Source organism: Bufo gargarizans, chromosome 6 (genome assembly GCF_014858855.1).
Source record: "Bufo gargarizans isolate SCDJY-AF-19 chromosome 6, ASM1485885v1, whole genome shotgun sequence".
In the NCBI taxonomy this organism is placed as follows: domain Eukaryota; kingdom Metazoa; phylum Chordata; class Amphibia; order Anura; family Bufonidae; genus Bufo; species Bufo gargarizans.
The window spans coordinates 334,100,216-334,123,323 of NC_058085.1; the positions used below are offsets into that span (position 1 = coordinate 334,100,216).

Sequence of the window (23,108 nt, forward strand, 5' to 3'; positions counted from 1 at the left end):
TCTGCAAATTGCGGATCCACAAAACACAGATACCGTCTGTGTGCGTTCCGCATTTTGCGGATCGGTACGCCCTGCCCTTTGTTACAAATGCCTATTCTGGTCCGCAAAACAGACACGGATAGGACATGTTCTATATTGTTTGCGGAACAGACACACGGTGAGCTGTCCGCATCTTTTGCGGCCCCATTGAAATGAATGGATCTGCAAAAACTGCGGATCGGATGCAGACTAATATCACGGTCGTGTGCATGAGTCCTAAATTGACAGCTGGGTGTAGACTTTCCCCTTGTCAATTGGGTGTGTCCCTTCACACTCTTTCAGTAATGACTGGATAAGCTCACACTGTGTAAGGGAACACCCTCTCGACAGATGGAAAGGGAACACCCAGTGGTCCATTTATTCACTTTTAAGAGGAATAGCAGAGTAACAGTATAATGCAGTTTTCTAAGAAAAGATGCTGCAAAAATTTTCCTGGTGAAATAAAAGTATGAACTAGAACAGACGCGTCAGAGAGAAGATAGATAGATCCTCTTTAAATGTCGTGTCTTATCAACATCGCTATATCATACATAAGATCAATAACAATACAGTTTGTGGTGCCTTCCAGAGTTTTAATTCACTCCCCCAGTAGACTTCATACACAGTCGTGGATGAGAATCAGAAGGGAATTTTTAAGATTTGCATTTTTTTTTTCAGTTTTCACAAAATCATCATGCTGAATCTTGTGATTTCTTCTCCGCAGTTACACAACTTTATACAGGCGTTTGTGCAGTACTATGAAAGTGTAGTAATGTTAGAACGACCACCAGGGGGTGCTACAATTTTTTGTGTTGTGCGTCTTGGTAGATGATCATCTGCTTGTGTACCTGCAAGAAAATGTATAAGAATTGCTACATTTAATAACATTGTGACTAAAAACAAAAAATATATAGGAGTCGTTTATTAAACAGAAATACCCCTAAATTAGGCGTATTTCTAGTGCAAATTGCTGCGCACTTCTCCCCACTCACGCCAGGTCTAAAAGGCTGGTTTCACATGGGCATTGCGGGAACATGCGTGATTTTTGGTACCCAGACACGAACCCGGACTTCTTCACAGAAGTTCGGGATTGGGTTAGATGCTGTGTAGATTGTCTTTTCCCTTATAACATGGTTATAAGGGAAAATAATAGCATTCTTAATACAGAATGCTTAGTACAATAGGGCTGGAGGGGTTAAAAAAATATATAATAATTTAACTCACCTTAATCCACTTGTTTGCGCAGCCGGCATCTCTTCTGTCTTCATATGTCAGAAAAAAGGACCATGTGATGGACCATGTGATAAGCGCAGTGGCGTCACAACAGGTCCTTTTCCTGTGCACAGCAAAGATGAAGACAGAAGAGATGCCGTGCTGCGCGATCAAGTGGATTAAGGTGAGTTACATTATTGTAAAAAAAAATGTAACCCCTCCAGCACTATTATACTATGCATTCTGTATTAAGAATGCTATTATTTTCCCTTATAACCATGTTATAAGAGAAAATAATAATGATCGGTTCTCCATCCCGATCGTCTCCTAGCAACCGTGCGTGAAAATAGCACCGCATCCGCACTTGCTTGTGGATGCTTGCGATTTTCGCGCAGCCCCATTCATTTCTATGGGGCCTGCGTTACGTGAAAAACGCACAAAATAGAGCATGCTGCGATTTTCACGCAACGCATAAGTGATGCGTGAAAATCACCAGCTTATGTGAATAGCCCCATAGGAATGAATGGGTCCGGATTCAGTGCGCGGAAATCTCGCCCGTGTGCAAGAGGCCAAAAAATGGACGTGGTGTGGGCGGGGAAGGGGACAGGTCGGCAATCATATAGCATTTTCTACGCCTGTTTTAGGCATAGAAAATGGTCTAAATGTAACACAGCTTCCTAGCTAGGAAGCCGTCTTAGGGCTCATGCACACGAACGTTGCCGGCTGTTCTGTGCATTGGGGACCGCAATTGGGGTCCCCAATGCACGGGCAACATCCGTGCGGCTGCCGCAGACGGATCCAGACCCATTCAACTTAAATGGGTCTGTGATCCATCCGTACCGGAAAAAAGTAGTGCATGCACTACTTTTTTGCGATGTGGATGCACGGCCAGAAACACCACGGAAGCACTCTGTAGTGCTTCCGTGGGGTTCCGACCGTGCTTCCGCACCGCATCTGGATCGCGAACCCATTGAAGTGAATGGGTCCGAGAACCATGATGCGGACCCGCTATATGTGGGCCGCAATAGGGCCACGGTGAGCCACACGGTCGTGTGCATGAGCCTTTACACTTAGGCCTTGTGCTGCCCGATCCGCAATGCACGGGTCGCCAACCATGGGGCTGCCGCATGCAGTGTGGACTTTTTGGCCCAGGAGTGGCCCCATGACAGTAGTGGCCCAAAATTCAAGGAGTGGCCCCATGACAGAGGGGAGGGAGTCAGGAGTAAGGCTGTGTTCGTATCATTGTTTATTTTTCCGTTCTTCTGATCCAGCAGAAAAACAGCCCAAAAGAAGCGGATCCTGTAGTTTGAGCATCCGTCTTCAAACTGTCAGTATTTGGTCAGTATGGGTAAGGCAAAAAAAAGGAGTGGGTCCAAAACAGAGATAATATCAGTCTATGTATAACAGAACAGATTAAGACCGAATGGCGCAGCAGATAAACAAGATGCACACAGCGATTACACAGAGCCGGTACTGTCTGTGCAGTCTCCCTATGCTCACCCTACAGTGTCTGAAAACTCTCCCTGCACTGTCCCTACACTGTCCCTGCACTCTCCCTACACTGTCCCTGCACTCTCCCTACACTCTCCCTATCCCAGATTCTACAATTAAAAGCTTTGTTAAACTCTGTACCTAGCACTTGGCACATCTGTCCCTACACTCTCCCTACACTCTCCCTGCACTGTCCCTGCACTGTCCCTACACTGTCCCTACACTCTCCCTGCACTGTCCCTACACTGTCCCTGCACTGTCCCTATCCCAGATTCTACAATTAAAAGCTTTGTTAAACTCTGTACCTAGCACTTGGCACATCTGTCCCTATGCTCAGTTCACTGTAAAATGGCAGAGAGTGGGCAGGATGAGGCTTTTTATAGGGCTGTGACATCACAGGGGATAGCTATCGGCTGATTGGCTGACTGCACGGCATTATGGGTCATATCTCCTTCCCGGGCTTCTTACTTTCACTTTGTAACACGTGTAGCCGCCATTTTAGGAAAAAATCAATTTGTTACAATGAAACGAGAGAAAATTCAAATTAACTGCAAATTGAAGTTTTCCTGAAATTTGGATTGAATTCAATTAGTTTCACTTTGATTCGCTAAACACTAGTCATCAGAAGAAAACACGCAGAAAACCCCTTTAATTTAATTTCTTTTCAATTCACCTGACAAGCTGAATCCAGACCGATGCAGGTTGCGGCCTGGCGCCAGTCTGGACTTTTCCTGGACAGGCTCCTATCCTCGACGTTGGCGTGGGGGCTGCTGAATTAGCAGTTATTGTAACTTCATGAACAGGTCCATCATACAAACCCCTGGGAACGCCCCGGACCTCCGCCATCTGAAAAAAAATAAAACAGAACATGTTTACACTGAATAACTCACTTCCATTTCTCCCATTAATAAGTGGAGCAGCAGGCTGCGTTCCCCCCCAGGATACGGCGCTAGCACTCTAATCCCCCAGGAACGCGGGGGAAGATACCAGAATTACAGCATAAAAGAACTGACCTAATTCTCTCTCGCTTCAGAACTCAATATAAGACTGGATACAATGTGAGCTAAAAATCCTGAGCCTCGGCACCCTCCTAACTAACCCCCAAAGGGGCAATTTTCAGGAAGAAGCTGCTGCTTTATATAGCACGTTTTACAGTTGCGCTTGGCTAAATAAGCCAGCTTTCTTAAAGGGGAAGAAAATAATCTTCTGGTATACAACAAATACATGTGAGAAGATCATGTAGGTGAAGCCTTTCATCACGGACTCCCTGATTTCCAGAAGTAAATGTCTCTATACTGCACATGCGCCCCTTTGGCACCGCTCAGAGATCTCTGCTACCGGAAACCTGACACATTAGGAAATGTATTCTTCATTCGGCCGGCCCGTCTCATTTATCATTTTCTACGCCTGTTTTAGGAGTAGAAAATGGTCTTAATGTAAGACAGCTACAGTAGGATTTAGACAAGCGGTGTTTGCGCCGAAGTTATGTAGAGGCCGGCGTCTCATTCAAAGAGTTTTCTTTATTTTCATGACTATGAAAATTGTAGATTCTCACTGAAGGCATCAAAACTATGAATTAACACATGTGAAATTATATACATAACAAACAAGTGTGAAACAACTGAAAATATGTCATATTCTAGGTTCTTCAAAGTAGCCACCTTTTGCTTTGATTACTGCTTTGCACACTCTTGGCATTCTCTTGATGAGCTTCAAGAGGTAGTCACCTGAAATGGTTTTCACTTCACAGGTGTGCCCTGTCAGGTTTAATAAGTGGGATTTCTTGCCTTATAAATGGGGTTGGGACCATTAGTTGCGTTGTGGAGAAGTCAGGTGGATACACAGCTGATAGTCCTACTGAATAGACTGTTAGAATTTGTATTATGGCAAGAAAAAAGCAGCTAAGTAAAGAAAAACGAGTGGCCATCATTACTTTAAGAAATGAAGGTCAGTCAGTCAGTCCGAAAAATTGGGAAAAATTTGAAAGTAAGGGCTATTTGACCATGAAGGAGAGTGATGGGGTGCTGCACCAGATGACCTGGCCTCCATAGTCACCGGACCTGAGCCCAATCGAGATGGTTTGGGGTGAGCTGGACCGCAGAGTGAAGGGAAAAAGGGCCAACAAGTGCTAAGCATCTCTGGGAACTCCTTCAAGACTGTTGGAAGACCATTTCAGGGGACTACCTCTTGAAGCTCATCAAGAGAATGCCATGAGTGTGCAAAGCAGTAATCAAAGCAAAAGGTGGCTACTTTGAAGAACCTAGAATACGACATATTTTCAGTTGTTTCACACTTTTTTGTTATGTATATAATTTCACATGTGTTAATTCATAGTTTTGATGCCTTCATTGTCATGAAAATAAAGAAAACTCTTTGAATGAGAAGGTGTGTCCAAACTTTTGGTCTGTACTGTACTTTGCCACTTAAACTGAAATTCCAGGTCATCTATGTCATATCAGCATCCACCACTAGAGGGAGTCCTGAAATTTTATGTCAGTGGTGCCCAACCATTTTTCGTCTGAGGGCCGCAGTAGACATGGTATAAATTTCGCGGGCCAGAACCAGGTAGCTTTGCCAGAAAGAAATGCAAACACTGTGAGGGGGCACGTGTGAGCATTACCTCTGTGAAGAGGGCACATATCTGGCCATTATTACTCTGAGGGGGCATGTGTGAGCATTACTGCTGTGAAGAGGGCACATATCTGGCCATTATTACTGTGAGGGGGCACGTGTGAGCATTACTGCTGTGAACAGGGCACATATCTGGCCATTATTACTGTGAGGGGGCCCATGTGAGCATTACTGCTGTGAAGAGGGCACATATCTGGCCATTATTACTGTGAAGGGGCACGTGTGAGCATTACTGCTGTGAACAGGGCACATATCTGGCCATTATTACTGTGAGGGGGCCCATGTGAGCATTACTGCTGTGAAGAGGGCACATATCTGGCCATTATTACTGTGAAGGGGCACGTGTGAGCATTACTGCTGTGAAGAGGGCACATATCTGGCCATTATTACTGTGAGGGGGCACGTGTGAGCATTACTGCTGTGAAGAGGGCACATATCTGGCCATTATTACTGTGAGGGGGCACGTGTGAGCATTACTGCTGTGAAGAGGGCACATATCTGGCCATTATTACTGTGAGGGGGCACGTGTGAGCATTACTGCTGTGAACAGGGCACATATCTGGCCATTATTACTGTGAGGGGGCACGTGTGAGCATTACTAAAATACATAACACGTAGGCCTTCAAATCTGCGTTTGGAGCTTCTGATGCAGATTCTGTCGAAAGACCAGACAAAAAGCCTTGCACGCAGCACTTCTGTGTCCGGTAAAAAGACAGGATCCTGAACGGAAACTGAACGGATCCCATCATAGTCGGTGGAGTCTGTTTAGCATCTTCCCTGTGGTACGACAGGAGGAGGGGGAGCAGGGTCACTAGTGGGGTGACAGGAGGAGGGGGGGAGCAGGGTCACTAGTGAGGTGATAGTAGGAGGGGGAGCAGGGTCACTAGTAAGGTGACAGGAGGAGGGGGAAGCAGGGTCACTAGTCGGGTGACAGGAGGAGGGGGGGGAGCAGGGTCACTAGTGAGGTGATAGTAGGAGGGGGAGCAGGGTCACTAGTCGGGTGACAGGAGGAGGGGGGAGCAGAGTCACTAGTGAGGTGACAGGAGGAGGGGGGAGCAGGGTCACTAGTGAGGTGACAGGAGGAGGGGGAGCAGGGTCACTAGTGGGGTGACAGGAGGAGGGGGAGCAGGGTCACTAGTGGGGTGACAGGAGGAGGGGGGAGCAGGGTCACTAGTGGGGTGACAGGAGGAGGGGGGGAGCAGGGTCACTAGTGAGGTGATAGTAGGAGGGGGAGCAGGGTCACTAGTAGGTGACAGGAGGAGGGGGAAGCAGGGTCACTAGTCGGGTGACAGGAGGAGGGGGGGAGCAGGGTCACTAGTGAGGTGATAGTAGGAGGGGGAGCAGGGTCACTAGTCGGGTGACAGGAGGAGGGGGGAGCAGAGTCACTAGTGAGGTGACAGGAGGAGGGGGGAGCAGGGTCACTAGTGAGGTGACAGGAGGAGGGGGAGCAGGGTCACTAGTGGGGTGACAGGAGGAGGGGGGAGCAGGGTCACTAGTGGGGGTGACAGGAGGAGGGGGGAGCAGGGTCACTAGTGGGGTGACAGGAGGAGGGGGTGCAGGGTCACTAGTGAGGTGACAGGAGGAGGGGGGAGCAGGGTCACTAGTGAGGTGACAGGAGGAGGGGGGGAGCAGGGTCACTAGTGAGGTGACAGGAGGAGGGGGGAGCAGGGTCACTAGTGAGGTGACAGGAGGAGGGGGAGCAGGGGTCACTAGTGAGGTGACAGGAGGAGGGGGAGCAGGGTCACTAGTGGGGTGACAGGAGGAGGGGGGAGCAGGGTCACTAGTGAGGGTGACAGGAGGAGGGGGGAGCAGGGTCACTAGTGAGGTGACAGGAGGAGTGGGGAGCAGGGTCACTAGTGAGGGTGACAGGAGGAGGGGGAGCAGGGTCACTAGTGGGTGACAGGAGGAGGGGGAGCAGGGTCACTATTGTGGTGACAGGAGGAGGGGGGGAGCAGTGTCACTAGTGTAGGTGACAGGAGGAGGGGGAGCAGGGGTCCTATTGATGTGACAGGAGGAGGGGGAGCAGGGTCACTAGGGGGGTGACAGGAGGAGGGGGAGCAGGGGTCACTAGGAGGTGATAGGAGGAGGGGGAGCAGGGTCACTAGGTGGGTGACAGGAGGAGGGTGGAGGGCAGGTCACTAGTGATGTGATAAGTAGGAGGGGGGAGCAGGGTCACTAGTGAGTTGACAGGAGGAGGGGGAGCATGGTCACTAGTGTGGTGACAGGAGGAGGGGGAGAGAGGGGTCACTAGTGAGTGACATAGGAGGGGGGAGCAGAGTCACTAGTGGGGTGACAGGAGGAGGAGTGGAGGGCAGGGTCACTAGTCGAAGGGGGGACAGGAGGAGTGGGGAGCCAGGTGTCACTAGTGAGGTGACAGGAGGATGGGGGAGCAGGGTCACTAGCTGAGGGTGACAGGAGGAGGGGGGAGCAGGGTCCACTAGTGCGTGTGACAGGAGGAGGGGGAGCAGGGTCACTAGTGAGGTGTACAGGAAGGAGGGGGAGCAGGGGGTCACTAGTGAGGTGACAGGAGGAGGGGGGAGCAGTGGTCACTAGTGGAGGTGACAGGATGAGGGGGGAGCAGGGGTCACTAGTGCAGGTGACCAGGAGGAGGGGGAGCAGAGGTCACGAGTGAGGGTGACAGGAGGAGGGGGGAGCAGGGTCAATAGTGAAGGTGTACTGAGGAGTGGGAGCAGGGTCACTAGTGGAGGTGACAGGAGGAGGGGGACAGGGTCACTAGTGGGGTGACAGGAGGAGGGGGGAGCAGGGTCACTAGTGGGGTGACAGGAGGGGGGGAGCAGGGTCACTAGTGGAGGTGACAGGAGGAGGGGGGAGCAGGGTCACTAGTGAGGTGACAGGAGGAGGGGGAGCCGGGTCACTAGTGGGGTGACAGGAGGAGGGGGGAGCATGGGTCACTAGTGAGGTGACAGGAGGAGAGGGGAGCAGGGTCACTAGTGAGGTGACAGGAGGAGGGGAGCGGGGTCACTAGTGGGTGACAGGAGGAGGGGGAGCAGGTCACTAGTGAGGGTGACAGGAGGAGGGGGGAGCAGGGCACTAGGAGGTGACAGGAGGAGGGGGGAGCAGGGTCACTAGTGAGGTGACAGGAGGAGGGGGGAGCAGGGTCACTAGTGGGTGACAGGAGGAGGGGGAGCAGGGTCACTAGGTGTGGTGACAGGAGGATGGGGAGCATGGTCACTAGTGAGGTGACAGGAGGAGGGGGAGCAGGGTCACTAGTGGGGTGACAGGAGGAGGGGGAGCAGGGTCCCTAGTGGGTGACAGGAGGAGGGGGAGGCGGTGCACTATGAGGGTGAGCGAGGGGGGAGCAGGGTCACTAGTGAGGTGACAGGAGGAGGGGGGAGAAGGGTCACTAGTGGGGTGACAGGAGGAGGGGGGAGAAGGTGTCACTAGTGGGGTGACAGAGGAGGGAGGAGCAGGGTCACTAGTGAGGTGACAGTAGGAGGGGGGAGCAGGGTCACTAGTGAGGTGACAGGAGGAGGGGGAGCAGGGTCACTAGTGAGGTGACAGGAGGAGGGGGGAGCAGGGTCACTAGTGGGGTGACAGGGAGGAGGGGGAGCAGGGTCACTAGTGAGGTGACAGGAGGAGGGGGGAGCAGGGTCACTAGTGAGGTGACAGGATGAGGGGGGGAGCAGGGTCACTAGTGAGGGTGACAGGAGGAGGGGGAGCAGGGTCACTAGTGAGGGTGACAGGAGGAGGGGGAGCAGGGTCACTAGTGAGGTGACAGGAGGAGGGGGAGCAGGGTCACTAGTGGGGTGACAGGAGGAGGGGGGAGAGGGGTCACTAGTGAGGTGACAGGAGGAGGGGGGAGCAGAGGTCACTAGTGGGGTGACAGGAGGAGGGGGAGCAGGGTCACTAGTGAAGTGGACAGGAGGAGTGGGGAGCAGGGTCACTAGTGAGGTGACAGGAGGAGGGGGAGCAGGGTCACTAGTGGGGTGACAGGAGGATGGGGAGCAGGGTCACAAGTGGAGGTGACAGGGGGAGCAGGGTCACTAGTGGGTGACAGGAGGGAGGGAGCAGGGTCACTAGTGGGTGACAGGAGGAGGGGGAGCAGGGTCACTAGTGGGTGACAGGAGGAGGGGGAGCAGGGTCACTAGTGTGACAGGAGGAGGGGGAGCAGGGTCACTAGTGGTGACAGGAGGAGGGAGCAGGGTCACTAGTGAGGTGACAGAGGAGGGGGAGCAGGGTCACTAGTGGGTGACAGGAGGAGGGGGAGCAGGGTCACTAGTGGGGTGACAGGAGGAGGGGGAGCAGGGTCACTAGTGGGTGACAGGAGGAGGGGAGCAGGGTCACTAGTGGGTGACAGGAGGAGGGGAGCAGGGTCACTAGTGGGTGACAGGAGGAGGGGGAGCAGGGTCACTAGTGGGTGACAGGAGGGGGAGCAGGGTCACTAGTGGGGTGACAGGAGGAGGGGGGCAGGGTCACTAGTGGGTGACAGGAGGAGGGGAGCAGGGTCACTAGTGGGTGACAGGAGGAGGGGAGCGGGTCACTAGTGGGGTGACAGGAGGAGGGGAGCAGGGTCACAAGTGAGGTGACAGGAGGAGGGGGGAGAGGGGTCACTAGTGAGGTGGACAGGAGGAGGGGGGAGCAGGGTCACTAGTGGGGTGACAGGAGGGGGGAGCAGGGTCACTAGTGAAGGTGACAGGAGGAGGGGGGAGCAGGATCACTAGTGGGGTGACAGGAGGGGGGAGCAGGGTCACTAGTGAGGTGACAGGAGGAGGGGGGAGCAGGGTTCACTAGTGAGGTGACAGGAGGAGGGGGAGCAGGGTCACTAGTGGGTGACAGGAGGAGGGGTGAGAGGGTCACTAGTGAGGTGACAGGAGGAGGGGGGAGCAGGGTCACTAGTGGGGTGACAGGAGGAGGGGGGAGCAGGGTCACTAGTGGGGTGACAGGAGGAGGGGGGAGCAGGGTCACTGGGGACCTTTCACATGAGTCCACGCTCCTTACCTCTCCAGCGGCCCTGTCATGTTGCCCAAGGTGCTCGGACAGCGTGCTCCGCTCTCCTTACTGCAGACACCACCGGAGCCGCCCCTCCTCCTTCCAGCTCCCGCCGGCTTCCCCTGCCTGACCCGACTTGTATCGCTCTGGCGCGCTCATACCAACCAATAACAAAGCTCCTTGCTGTAAGGAGCCTTGTTATTGGTTATTTCCGGCACAGGAAGCATCGCTGCGCTGCCCTTGCCGTTCACAGCGCTCACTGCGCTGATGAATGTGGGGGGGAAAAGTCTAAGGCGTATTAGTACGCCTTAGACTTTTTCCAGCGAGTCGCACAGGCTGCATGACACAGCTTCGTGGGCCGGAATGGGTCCGCAGGCCGTAGGTTGGGCATCACTGTTCTAGGTCATCTATGTTATATCAGCATCCACCCCTAGCATTGTTAGTTTTGGTAGATATAGCCACTAGTCTGTATCCCCTCTGTAATAGTATACGTAATATAATATAATATTCTGTAACAGTGAATGTAATATATTTCTGTGTCTACCAATATTCGGCATTAACAAGAGGCTGTGGGGGGTGAGGCCAGGCTTAAGATCTGCACCCATCAGCTGGGTGTCACCAGTTCAGAAATGGCAATTATATTTCTACCAAACTAATATGATAATCCAGAGGAACTGATGGATATAAATGTGGTAGAGAAGGACCTCCAGATGTCTAGGAGTGTCGGTGCGGTGGGCTGCCTGTATTCCAGTAAGTACACGCTGCTGCTGTGACTTTAAGGGAAGAAGCGATAAATGTTCCCATCTCTGAAGTAACGTTAATTCCCAGTGATGTTCAGAGGCGAGCGGAGCTGCGGGCGCAGGACCCATCACTGCCAATTCATCATGTAAGAAGTGGTTTAAAGGGGATGTGGAATCTGGATTCTGTGTGCGAGGCAACAGTCAGCAGGTATTATTATTAATCTCTATCTATTATCTATCTATCATATATCTCATATCTATCTATGTAGTATTGTTTCGATACCAAAATTTTGATTCGGTTTCGATACCATAAAAAAGTATTACGATATTCAATACCACGCCAAAAAAATAAAACACCAAAAAAAGCCGTGTGCATTCCGCATTTTATGGAACATCTGGCTCATAATCGAACAGTCCAACCATATTTTTTTGGGGGACAAGGTGACTAAAAAATGGTGAATCGCACAGTTTTTCTTTATTTTTTTTCTGTTCTGGCGTTCACCGCATAGGAGATTTTTTTATATTTTAATAGTTTGAACTTTTCAGAAGTGGCAATATGTGATATGTTTATTTATTGTTTATATATTTTTTTAATGAATTTTTTAAACTGTTTATTTAATAACTATTTCCCCCCTTAGGGGCTAGAACCTGGGATCTTTTCATCCCTTGTCCTATTCACCCTGATAGAGCTCTATTAGGGTGAATAGGACTTTACACTCTCCCTGCTGCCCTGTGCATAGTACACACAGCAGCAGGGAGGTTACCATGGCAGCCAGGGATTCAGTAGCTTCCTGGCTGTCATGGTAACTGATCGGAGCCCCAGGATTACACTGCTGGGGCTCCGATCAGAAGCTGCCAGGATTACACTGCTGGGGCTCCGATCAGAAGCTGCCACTGCCACCAATGAGGAGGATGTTTCTAATACTGGGGAGGGGGGAAGGGGAGAAGGGCGCACTGCACCACCAATGTTTTAATACTGGAGGGAGGGTGCACCAATGATAGAAACATAGAATGTGTCGGCAGATAAGAACCATTTGGCCCATCTAGTATGCCCAATATACTAAGTACTATGGATAGCCCCTGGCCCTATCTTATATGAAGGATGGCCTTATGCCTATCCCATATATGCTTAAACTCCCTCACTGTATTTGCAGCTGCCACTTCTTCAGGAAGGCTATTCCATGCATCCACTACTCTCTCAGTAAAGTAATACTTCCTGATATTACTTATAAACCTTTGCCCCTCTAATTTAAACCTATGTCCTCTTGTAGCAGTTTTTCTTCTTTTCAATATTCTCTCCTCTTTTACCTTGTTGATTCCCTTTATGTATTTAAAAGTTTCTATCATATCCCCTCTGTCTCGTCTTTCTTCCAAGCTATACATGTTAAGGTCCTTTAACCTTTCCTGGTAAGTTTTATCCTGCAATCCATGTACTAGTTTAGTAGCTCTTCTCTGAACTCTCTCCAAAGTATCACTATCCTTCTGGAGATATGGTCTCCAGTACTGAGCACAATACTCCAAATGAGGTCTCACTAGTGCTCTGTAGAGCGGCATAAGCACCTCCCTCTTTCTACCGGTAATGCCTCTCCCTATACACCCAAGCATTCTGCTAGCATTTCCTGCTGCTCTATGACATTGTCTGCCTACCTTTAAGTCTTCTGAAATAATGACCCCTAAATCGCTTTCCTCAGATACTGAGGTTAGGACTGTATCACTGATTTTATATTCTGCTCTTGGGTTTTTACGCCCCAGGTACATTATCTTGCACTTATCAACATTACATTTTAGTTGCCAGATTTTTGACCATTCCTCTAGTTTTCCTAAGTCCTTTTTCATTTGTTGTATCCCTCCAGGAACATCAACCCTGTTACAAATCTTTGTGTCATCAGCAAAAAGGCACACCTTACCATCGAGGCCTTCTGCAATTTTGCTGATAAAGATATTAAACAATATGGGTCCCAGACTGGACAGATACCCCACTGGTAACAAGACCATGGTCTGAATATACTCCATTGACTACAACCCTCTGTTGTCTGTCCCTCAGCCACTGCCTAATCCATTCAACAATATGGGAGTCCAAGCACAAAGACTGCAATTTATTGATACGCCTTCTATGTGGGACAGTATCAAAAGCCTTACTAAAGTCTAGATAAGCGATGTCTACTGCACCTCCGCCATCTATTATTTTAGTCACCCAATCAAAAAAATCAATAAGATTAGTTTGACATGATCTCCCTGAAGTAAACCCATGCTGTTTTCCATCTTTCAATCCATGAGATTTTAGATGTTCCACAATCCTCTCCTTAAAGGATAACTGTTACATTTAGACCCTAATTTCAATTTTCATATATGTAGTTACTAATAACATGATATTCCAGAATCAGTTACTATTAGACTGACTTACTTAATATTTAATAAGATTCAGCCCTTCGCAACCAGTCTGCATAAAACTGCAATTTCACTATTCAGTTAGGATGGCCGCCACTGCCCTCACCCTGAGGCTAATCCCGCCTGCCCTCACTAGCCAGCAACAATAGCCCCCCAAAAGTCTCAGTAACCAGAGCCCTCCCCCCTAAAGAGTTAATCTCCTGCAGCACAAAGGGGTCCTCTTACCACATGTTGCTTTCATTTATACACTGAGCAGACGGCAGATCTCCCTTTCCTGGTCTGCGCTGCTCCAACTCTGCATTGTCCCAGTCTGCTGAGTGAGGGAGCGTCTGCCAAGCGCAGGGACAGGGAGAAGTGCACACAGCCCAGGCACTGTTATCAGCTGCTGGGGAGGACCTGGCTTTAATCATTTACTTACAGTCCCTGGCTGTCTGTAATTAACCTTGCACGCTGCCTGCTTCTGCGTCCTCCGTCCTTCAACACATAGACGGACCATGCCTAGCAACACTATTTTAAGCACAGGTAAAAGTAGGCAGTACAGGGAACAAAAATGTGGAATTAAGGGGTAATTGAATACACAGTGAAAAGTTGAAATAGGGCCACCAAGGTGATATTAATCACCACAATCCAATACTCCAAAAAAAAAATATAGGACAGTTATCCTTTAAGTATGGTTTCCATTAATTTCCCCACTATTGATGTCAGGCTTACTGGCCTATAGTTGCCCGATTCCTCCCTTCTACCTTTCTTGTGAATGGGCACAACATTTGCTAATTTCCAATCTTCTGGGACGACTCCTGTTACCAGTGATTGGTTAAATAAATCTGTTAATGGTTTTGCTAGTTCACTGCTGAGCTCTTTTAATAGCTTTGGGTGTATCCCATCAGGCCCCTGTGACTTATTCGTATTAATTTTACACAGCTGACTTAGAACCTCTTCCTCTGTAAAGACACATGCACCAAAAGATTCATTAGTCTTCTTTCCTAACTGAGGTCCTTCTCCTTCATTTTCCTTTGTAAAAACTGAACAGAGGTATTCATTGAGGCAGTCAGCTAGTTCTTTATCTTCTTCCATATTCCTTCCTTCTTTTGTTTTTGGTAATTCCTTGTTTTAATTTCCTTTTTTCATTTATGTATCTGAAGAATGTCTTATCGCCTTTTTTCACTAACTGAGCTAATTTCTCTTCTGCCTGTGCTTTAGAAGCTCTCATAACTTGCTTGGCCTCTCTTTGCCAAATTTTATAAATTTCCCTGTCATCCTCGTTTTTTTTATTTTTATAATTACTAAATGCTATCTTTTTGTTTTTAATGATTTTGCCCACTTCTGCTGAGTACCACAGTGGTCTCTTCTCATTTTTGCTTTTACTGACAAGCCTAATGCAATTATCTGTTGCCTTCAATAGTGCCACTTTTAAGAAGTCCCATTTCTCCTGGACTCCATTGAAACTGTTCCAGTCTGATAGGGACTCGTATACCACTAATCTAATTTTAGAAAAGTAAGTTTTTCTAAAATCTAAAACTTTTGTTTTTGTGTGGTGTGACTCAGTCACTGTACTTATAGTAAATCACACTGACTGGTGATCACTAGATCCCAGCTTTCCCCTACAGTAATATCAGATACCAAATTCCCATTTGTGAATACTAAATTTAAAATGGCCTCCTTCCGGGTTGGCTCCTCCACTACTTGCTGTAGAGATAATCCCAGTAGGGAATTTAGAATATCTGTACTCCTGGCATCACTAGCTATTTTGGTTTTCCAGTTTACATCAGGAAGATTAAAGTCTCCTATAATGATAACTTACCCTTTCAATGTCATTTTAGCTATTTCCTCAACTAGTAGATCATCTAATTCTTGGACTTGTCCAGGTGGTCTATATATCACACCTACACAAGTTACCTTATAATTTTGAAGCTGCAACGTAACCCAAACTGACTCTAAATTGGTCTCGCTAACTTGTATTAGATTAGATTTTATGCTATCTTTCACATACAGGGCACCCCTCCCCCTTTCTTGCCTTCTCTGTCTTTCCTATATAGAGAGAACCCTGGTATTGTTATATTCCAGTCATTACTCTTATTGAACCATGTCTCAGTAACAGACACTAAATCTATATTCTCACATGCCATTATAGACTCAAGTTCATTGATCTTATTCCCTAAACTGTAAGCATTTGTAGACAAGACTCTGAGCTTGTCATTTCTTAACCTATGTACTACTGGCATCTTCTGGCATTGTTCCGGTGGGCAGTCGGACTGATGGATTATCACTCTTTTGCCCCCCTTTCCTAGTTTAAATGATCCTCAGCAAATACTTTGAACTGTTCACTGAGGACATTCGTTCCCTTGAGAGAAAGATGCAAACCATCTTTCTTGTACGGGTCTTTTCCATTCCAACGAGAGCTAACATGAGACACAAAGCAAAACCCTTGGTTCAGACACCATTCACCAAGCCATACATTGAATTCCTTAATATGCATCTGCCTATCATGCTAAAGGTTATGCACAGGTAAAACTGCAGAGAATGAAACAGTCGATGCAACCTCCCGTATATCATTACCAAGTGTGTGAAAAGCTTCCTTCACCTTTAAAACCTCATTGAAAGCCAGATCATTTGTCCCAAGATGGACAATAACATTCACCATCCTTTCCTGCTTTGCTTGCCTAAGGGGCTTCTGTCACCCCACTAAAGTCTTTTTTTTTTTTTTTTTGGCTACTTATAATCCCTATACTGCGATATATCAATACATAATGTTATTAATCATTTTGTTTCAGTAGTTAATTCCAAAAACTGACTTTTATCATATGCAAATTACCTGTCTACCAGCAAGTAGGGAGGCTACTTGCTGGTAGCAGCCGCATCCTCCTTTCATAAAGACGCCCCCTCCTCATGTTGATTGACAGGGCCAGCGAACGCGCTTGTCCTCTGCTGGCCCTGCCTGCATTCAAAATCTGGCGCCTGCGCCGTACCTGTCTTCAGTCGACACAGGCGCACTGAGGGGAGGACGCTCGCTCGGCCGCTCCATCCTCAATGCGCCTGCGCCGATGTCACATCTACACCCGGCGCACTGAGGAAGGAGCGGCCGAGCGAGCGTCCTCCCCTCAGTGCGCCTGCGCCGAATGAAGACAGGTACGGCGCTAGATTTTGAATGCAGACAGGGCCAGCCAGAGAACGAGCGCGTTCCCTGGCCCTGTCAATCAACATGAGGAGGGGGCGTCTTTATGAAAGGAGGATGCGGCTGCTACTTGCTGGTAGACAGGTAATTTGCATATGATAAAAGTCCGTTTTTTTAATTAACTACTGAAACAAAATGATTAATAACACTATGTATTGATATATCGCAGTATAGGGATTATAAGTAGCCAAAAAAAAAGACTTTAGTGGGGTGACAGAAGCCCTTTAACAATATTAAGGATACGTTGTCTATCTCTGCTAGCGTGACAGCAGCGTGCTCCAAGTTCTGTGAGTGATACTAGACTGCGCAGCGCAGCCCAGTATCGAAAAAATGGAAATCCCGGTATTGTATCGAAACCGGTACAAAAATATAAATTGCGTATAGAAATTTCGATACCCGAAACAACCCTATATCTATCTATCTATCATCTATCTCATATCAGGGAAATGTCCGGTGGCTAATAACCAGGGGGCCACCTGAATCCTCCTCACTGAATTAATAGCCACAGGTGCCCTCCTGACTCCAACTGTATTGCCATCCTGAGGCAACTGGAGTAGGAGGGCAAAACATGGAGCAGGCACTGATCACCCCGGAGGGAATTATTTTGTACTGCACTGTTGTATTTCCTTCTGCTGGGGCAGTATATTGTGTTGCACTGTGGTATTTGGCTCTGCTGGGACGGTATATTGTGTTGCACTGTGGTATTTGGCTCTGCTGGGGCAGTATATTGTGTTGCACTGTGGTATTTGGCTCTGCTGGGGCAGTATATTGTGATGCACTGTGGTATTTGGCTCTGCTGGGGCAGTATATTGTGTTGCACTGTGGTATTTGGCTCTGCTGAGGCAGTATATTGTGTTGCACTGTGGTATTTGGCTCTGCTGGGGCAGTATATTGTATTGCACTGTGGTATTTGGCTCTGCTGGGGCAGTATATTGTGTTGCACTGTGGTATTTGGCTCTGGTGGGGCAGTATATTGTGTTGCACTGTGGTATTTGGCTCTGGTGGGGCAGTATATTGTGCTGCACTGTGGTATTTGGTTCTGCTGGGGCAGTATATTGTGTTGCACTGTGGTATTTGGCTCTGCTGGGGCAGTATATTGTGTTGCACTGTGGTATTTGGCTCTGGTGGGGCAGTATATTGTGTTGCACTGTGGTATTTGGCTCTGCTGGGGCAGTATATTGTGTTGCACTGTGGTATTTGGCTCTGCTTGGGCAGTATATTGTGTTGCACTGTGGTATTTGGCTCTGCTGGGGCAGTATATTGTGTTGCACTGTGGTATCTGGCTCTGGTGGGGCAGTATATTGTGCTGCACTGTGGTATTTGGCTCTGCTGGGGCAGTATATTGTGTTGCACTGTGGTATTTGGTTCTGCTGGGGCAGTATATTGTGTTGCACTGTGGTATTTGGCTCTGCTGGGGCAGTATATTGTGTTGCACTGTGGTATTTGGCTCTGCTGAGGCAGTATATTGTGTTGCACTGTGGTATTTGGCTCTGCTGGGGCAGTATATTGTGCTGCACTGTGGTATTTGGCTCTGCTGGGGCAGTATATTGTGTTGCACTGTGGTATTTGGCTCTGGTGGGGCAGTATATTGTGTTGCACTGTGGTATTTGGCTCTGCTGGGGCAGTATATTGTGTTGCACTGTGGTATTTGGCTCTGCTGGGGCGGTATATTGTGTTGCACTGTGGTATTTGGCTCTGCTGGGGCAGTATATTGTGTTGCACTGTGGTATTTGGCTCTGCTGGGGCAGTATATTGTGCTGCACTGTGGTATTTGGTTCTGCTGGGGCAGTATATTGTGCTGCACTGTGGTATTTGGTTCTGCTGGGGCAGTATATTGTGTTGCACTGTGGTATTTGGCTCTGCTGGGGCAGTATATTGTGTTGCACTGTGGTATTTGGCTCTGCTGGGGCAGTATATTGTGTTGCACTGTGGTATTTGGCTCTGCTGGGGCAGTATATTGTGTTGCACTGTGGTATTTGGCTCTGCTGGGGCAGTATATTGTGTTGCACTGTGGTATTTGGCTCTGGTGGGGCAGTATATTGTGTTGCACTGTGGTATTTGGCTCTGGTGGGGCGGTATATTGTGTTGCACTGTGGTATTTGGCTTTGGTGGGGCAGCATATTGTGCTGCACTGTGGTATTTGGCTCTGCTGGGGCAGTATATTGTGCTGCACTGTGGTATTTGGCTCTGCTGGGGCAGTATATTGTGTTGCACTGTGGTATTTGGCTCTGCTGGGGCAGTATATTGTGTTGCACTGTGGTATTTGGTTCTGCTGGGGCAGCATATTGTGCTGCACTGTGGTATTTGGCTTTGGTGGGGCAGTATATTGTCTTGCACTGTGGTATTTGGCTCTGCTGGGGCAGTATATTGTGTTGCACTGTGGTATTTGGCTCTGCTGGGGCAGTATATTGTACTGCACTGTGGCATTTGGCTCTGCTGGGGCAGTATATTGTGCTGCACTGTGGTATTTGGCTCTGCTGGGGCAGTATATTGTACTGCACTGTGGTATTTGGCTCTGCTAGGGCAGTATATTGTGTTGCACTGTGGTATTTGGCTCTGCTGGGGCAGTATATTGTGTTGCACTGTGGTATTTGGCTCTGCTAGGGCAGTATATTGTGTTGCACTGTGGTATTTGGCTCTGCTGGGGCAGTATATTGTACTGCACTGTGGCATTTGGCTCTGCTGGGGCAGTATATTGTGTTGCACTGTGGTATTTGGCTCTGGTGGGGCAGTATATTGTGTTGCACTGTGGTATTTGGCTCTGGTGGGGCAGTATATTGTGTTGCACTGTGGTATTTGGCTCTGCTGGGGCAGTATATTGTGTTGCACTGTGGTATTTGGCTTTGCTGGGGCAGTATATTGTACTGCACTGTGGTATTTGGCTCTGGTGGGGCGGTATATTGTCTTGCACTGTGGTATTTGGCTCTGCTGAGGCAGTATATTGTGTTGCACTGTGGTATTTGGCTCTGCTGGGGCAGTATATTGTACTGCACTGTGGTATTTGGCTCTGCTAGGGCAGTATATTGTGTTGCACTGTGGTATTTGGCTCTGCTGGGGCAGTATATTGTGTTGCACTGTGGTATTTGGCTCTGCTGGGGCAGTATATTGTGTTGCACTGTGGTATTTGGCTCTGCTGGGGCAGTATATTGTACTGCACTGTGGCATTTGGCTCTGCTGGGGCAGTATATTGTGCTGCACTGTAGTGTCTGGTTCTGCTGGGGCAGTATATTGTGTTGCACTGTGGCATTTGGCTCTGCTGGGGCAGTATATTGTGCTGCACTGTGGTATTTGGTTCTGCTGGGGCAGTATATTGTGTTGCACTGTGATATTTGGCTCTGCTGGGGCAGTATATTGTGTTGCACTGTGGTATTTGGCTCTGCTGGGGCAGTATATTGTGCTGCACTGTGGTATTTGGCTCTGCTGGGGCAGTATATTGTACTGCACTGTGGTATTTGGCTCTGCTGGGGCAGTATATTGTGTTGCACTGTAGTATTTGGCTCTGCTGGGGCGGTATATTGTGCTGCACTGTGGTATCTGGTTCTGCTGGGGCAGTATATTGTGCTGCACTGTGGTATTTGGCTCTGCTGGGGCAGTATATTGTGTTGCACTGTGGTATCTGGCTCTGGTGGGGCAGTATATTGTGCTGTACTGTGGTATTTGGTTCTGCTGGGGCAGTATATTGTGCTGCACTGTGGTATTTGGTTCTGCTGGGGCAGTATATTGTGCTGCACTGTGGTATTTGGCTCTGCTGGGGCAGTATATTGTGCTGCACTGTGGTATTTGGTTCTGCTGGGGCAGTATATTGTGCTGCACTGTGGTATTTGGCTCTGCTGGGGCAGTATATTGTGCTGCACTGTGGTATTTGGTTCTGCTGGGGAAGTATATTGTGCTGCACTGTGGTATTTGGTTCTGCTGGGGCAGTATATTGTGCTGTACTGTGGTATTTGGCTCTGCTGGGGCAGTATATTGTGCTGCACTGTGGTATTTGGCTCTGCTGGGGCGGTATATTGTGCTGTACTGTGGTATTTGGCTCTGCTGGGGCAGTATATTGTGTTGCACTGTGCTATTTGGCTCTGCTGGGGCAGTATATTGTGCTGCACTGTGGTATTTGGCTCTGCTAGGGCAGTATATTGTGCTGTACTGTGGTATTTGGCTCTGCTGGGGCAGTATATTGTGCTGCACTGTGGTATTTGGCTCTGCTGGGGCAGTATATTGTGCTGTACTGTGGTATTTGGTTCTGCTGGGGCAGTATATTGTGCTGCACTGTGGTATTTGGCTCTGCTGGGGCAGTATATTGTGCTGTACTGTGGTATTTGGCTCTGCTGGGGCAGTATATTGTGCTGTACTGTGGTATTTGGCTCTGCTGGGGCAGTATATTGTGCTGCACTGTGGTATTTGGCTCTGCTGGGGCAGTATATTGTGCTGTACTGTGGTATTTGGCTCTGCTGGGGCAGTATATTGTGTTGCACTGTGGTATTTGGCTCTGCTGGGGCAGTATATTGTGCTGTACTGTGGTATTTGGCTCTGCTGGGGCAGTATATTGTGTTGCACTGTGGTATTTGGCTCTGCTGGGGCAGTATATTGTGCTGTACTGTGGTATTTGGCTCTGCTGGGGCAGTATATTGTGTTGCACTGTGGTATTTGGCTCTGCTGGGGCAGTATATTGTGCTGTACTGTGGTATTTGGCTCTGCTGGGGCAGTATATTGTGTTGCACTGTGGTATTTGGCTCTGCTGGGGCAGTATATTGTGCTGTACTGTGGTATTTGGCTCTGCTGGGGCAGTATATTGTGCTGCACTGTGGTATTTGGCTCTGCTGGGGCAGTATATTGTGTTGCACTGTGATATTTGGCTCTGCTGGGGCAGTATATTGTGTTGCACTGTGGTATTTGGCTCTGCTGGGGCAGTATATTGTGCTGCACTGTGGTATTTGGCTCTGCTGGGGCAGTATATTGTACTGCACTGTGGTATTTGGCTCTGCTGGGGCAGTATATTGTGTTGCACTGTAGTATTTGGCTCTGCTGGGGCGGTATATTGTGCTGCACTGTGGTATCTGGTTCTGCTGGGGCAGTATATTGTGCTGCACTGTGGTATTTGGCTCTGCTGGGGCGGTATATTGTGCTGCACTGTGGTATTTGGCTCTGCTGGGGCAGTATATTGTGCTGTACTGTGGTATTTGGCTCTGCTGGGGCAGTATATTGTGCTGCACTGTGGTATTTGGCTCTGCTGGGGCGGTATATTGTGCTGTACTGTGGTATTTGGCTCTGCTGGGGCAGTATATTGTGTTGCACTGTGGTATTTGGTTCTGCTGGGGCAGTATATTGTGTTGCACTGTGGTATTTGGCTCTGCTGGGGCAGTATATTGTGCTGTACTGTGGTATTTGGCTCTGCTGGGGCAGTATATTGTGTTGCACTGTGGTATTTGGCTCTGCTGGGGCAGTATATTGTGCTGCACTGTGGTATTTGGCTCTGCTGGGGCAGTATATTGTGTTGTACTGTGGTATTTGGCTCTGCTGGGGCAGTATATTGTGCTGCACTGTGGTATTTGGTTCTGCTGGGGCGGTATATTGTGTTGCACTGTGGTATTTGGCTCTGCTGGGGCAGTATATTGTGTTGCACTGTGGTATTTGGCTCTGCTGGGGCGGTATATTGTGCCACAATGGCAACATGGGGCCAATTTTAGTCTTTTTCCAGAACCACTTTAAGAAGGCTCAAAACCAGATGTGAACAGCCCCTTAAACACATGCATTAGGTACGGCGTGACCGGCGCTTTACTCACCCTGTTCCTGGCTTTAATTCTTTTGTATACAAAGTCAGGGAAGGTTTTCCTAGGAATGAAGCGTCCGGATCCGGGGGTCACATGGAGAGATCCGTTCTCTAGCACGATTCGGCCTTGACTGATCACCACCTCTGGGGCTCCATGACACTCCATCCCTTCAAATATATTTACTTCCACTTCCTGATGGAAAAAAATCAGCATTTACATGAGTGCGTCACAGCGTGAATCCTCCTTTCACTTCTATGGGAGTTACAAGAACAGCTGAGTAAGTGTGCATGCTGGGAGTTGTAGTTTCACAGCAGCTGGAGAGCCGAATGTTGCTGATTTCTGGTCTATGAGATTATCCATTGAAGTATCAAAAGATGGAAGAGGGGCAAAATCCCTACGCCCAACAGTTTCAGGCTGAACCCCGTCTGTGAGGCTCTTGGGCCCTTCTCATGGTCTGCCCCTGTGAATATTAGTTGCTTACACATTAAAGATATTCTCCTAATATTTACACTATGATAGTAATTCATTCTGGATCCACAAAACATGGACATTTTGCAGACCGCACATGGCCGGCCCTATGATAGAAATGCCTATTCTTGTCCGCGGACAACAACAGGACATGCTCTATCTTTTTTGCGGGGCTGCGGAACAGAACTACGGATGCGGACAGCACAAAGTGTGCTGTCCGCATCTATTGCAGCCCCATTGAAATGAATGGGTCTGCACCCGTCCCGCAATTTT

At 48.7% G+C, this 23,108-nt stretch overlaps 1 protein-coding gene across 1 annotated transcript in view; it reads right to left on the minus strand.

Annotated features, from left to right (window-relative positions):
• Nucleotides 1–209: 209 nt before the first annotated feature.
• DPYSL4 (dihydropyrimidinase like 4) overlaps nt 210–23,108 on the minus strand; it is a 51,056-nt gene continuing 28,157 nt past the window's right edge. The window contains 4 exon segments of the mRNA XM_044297438.1: nt 210–866; nt 3,395–3,464; nt 3,466–3,567; nt 22,380–22,559. Of these exon segments, the coding sequence (XP_044153373.1) occupies nt 775–866; nt 3,395–3,464; nt 3,466–3,567; nt 22,380–22,559 (444 nt within the window). The 3' untranslated portion in view covers nt 210–774.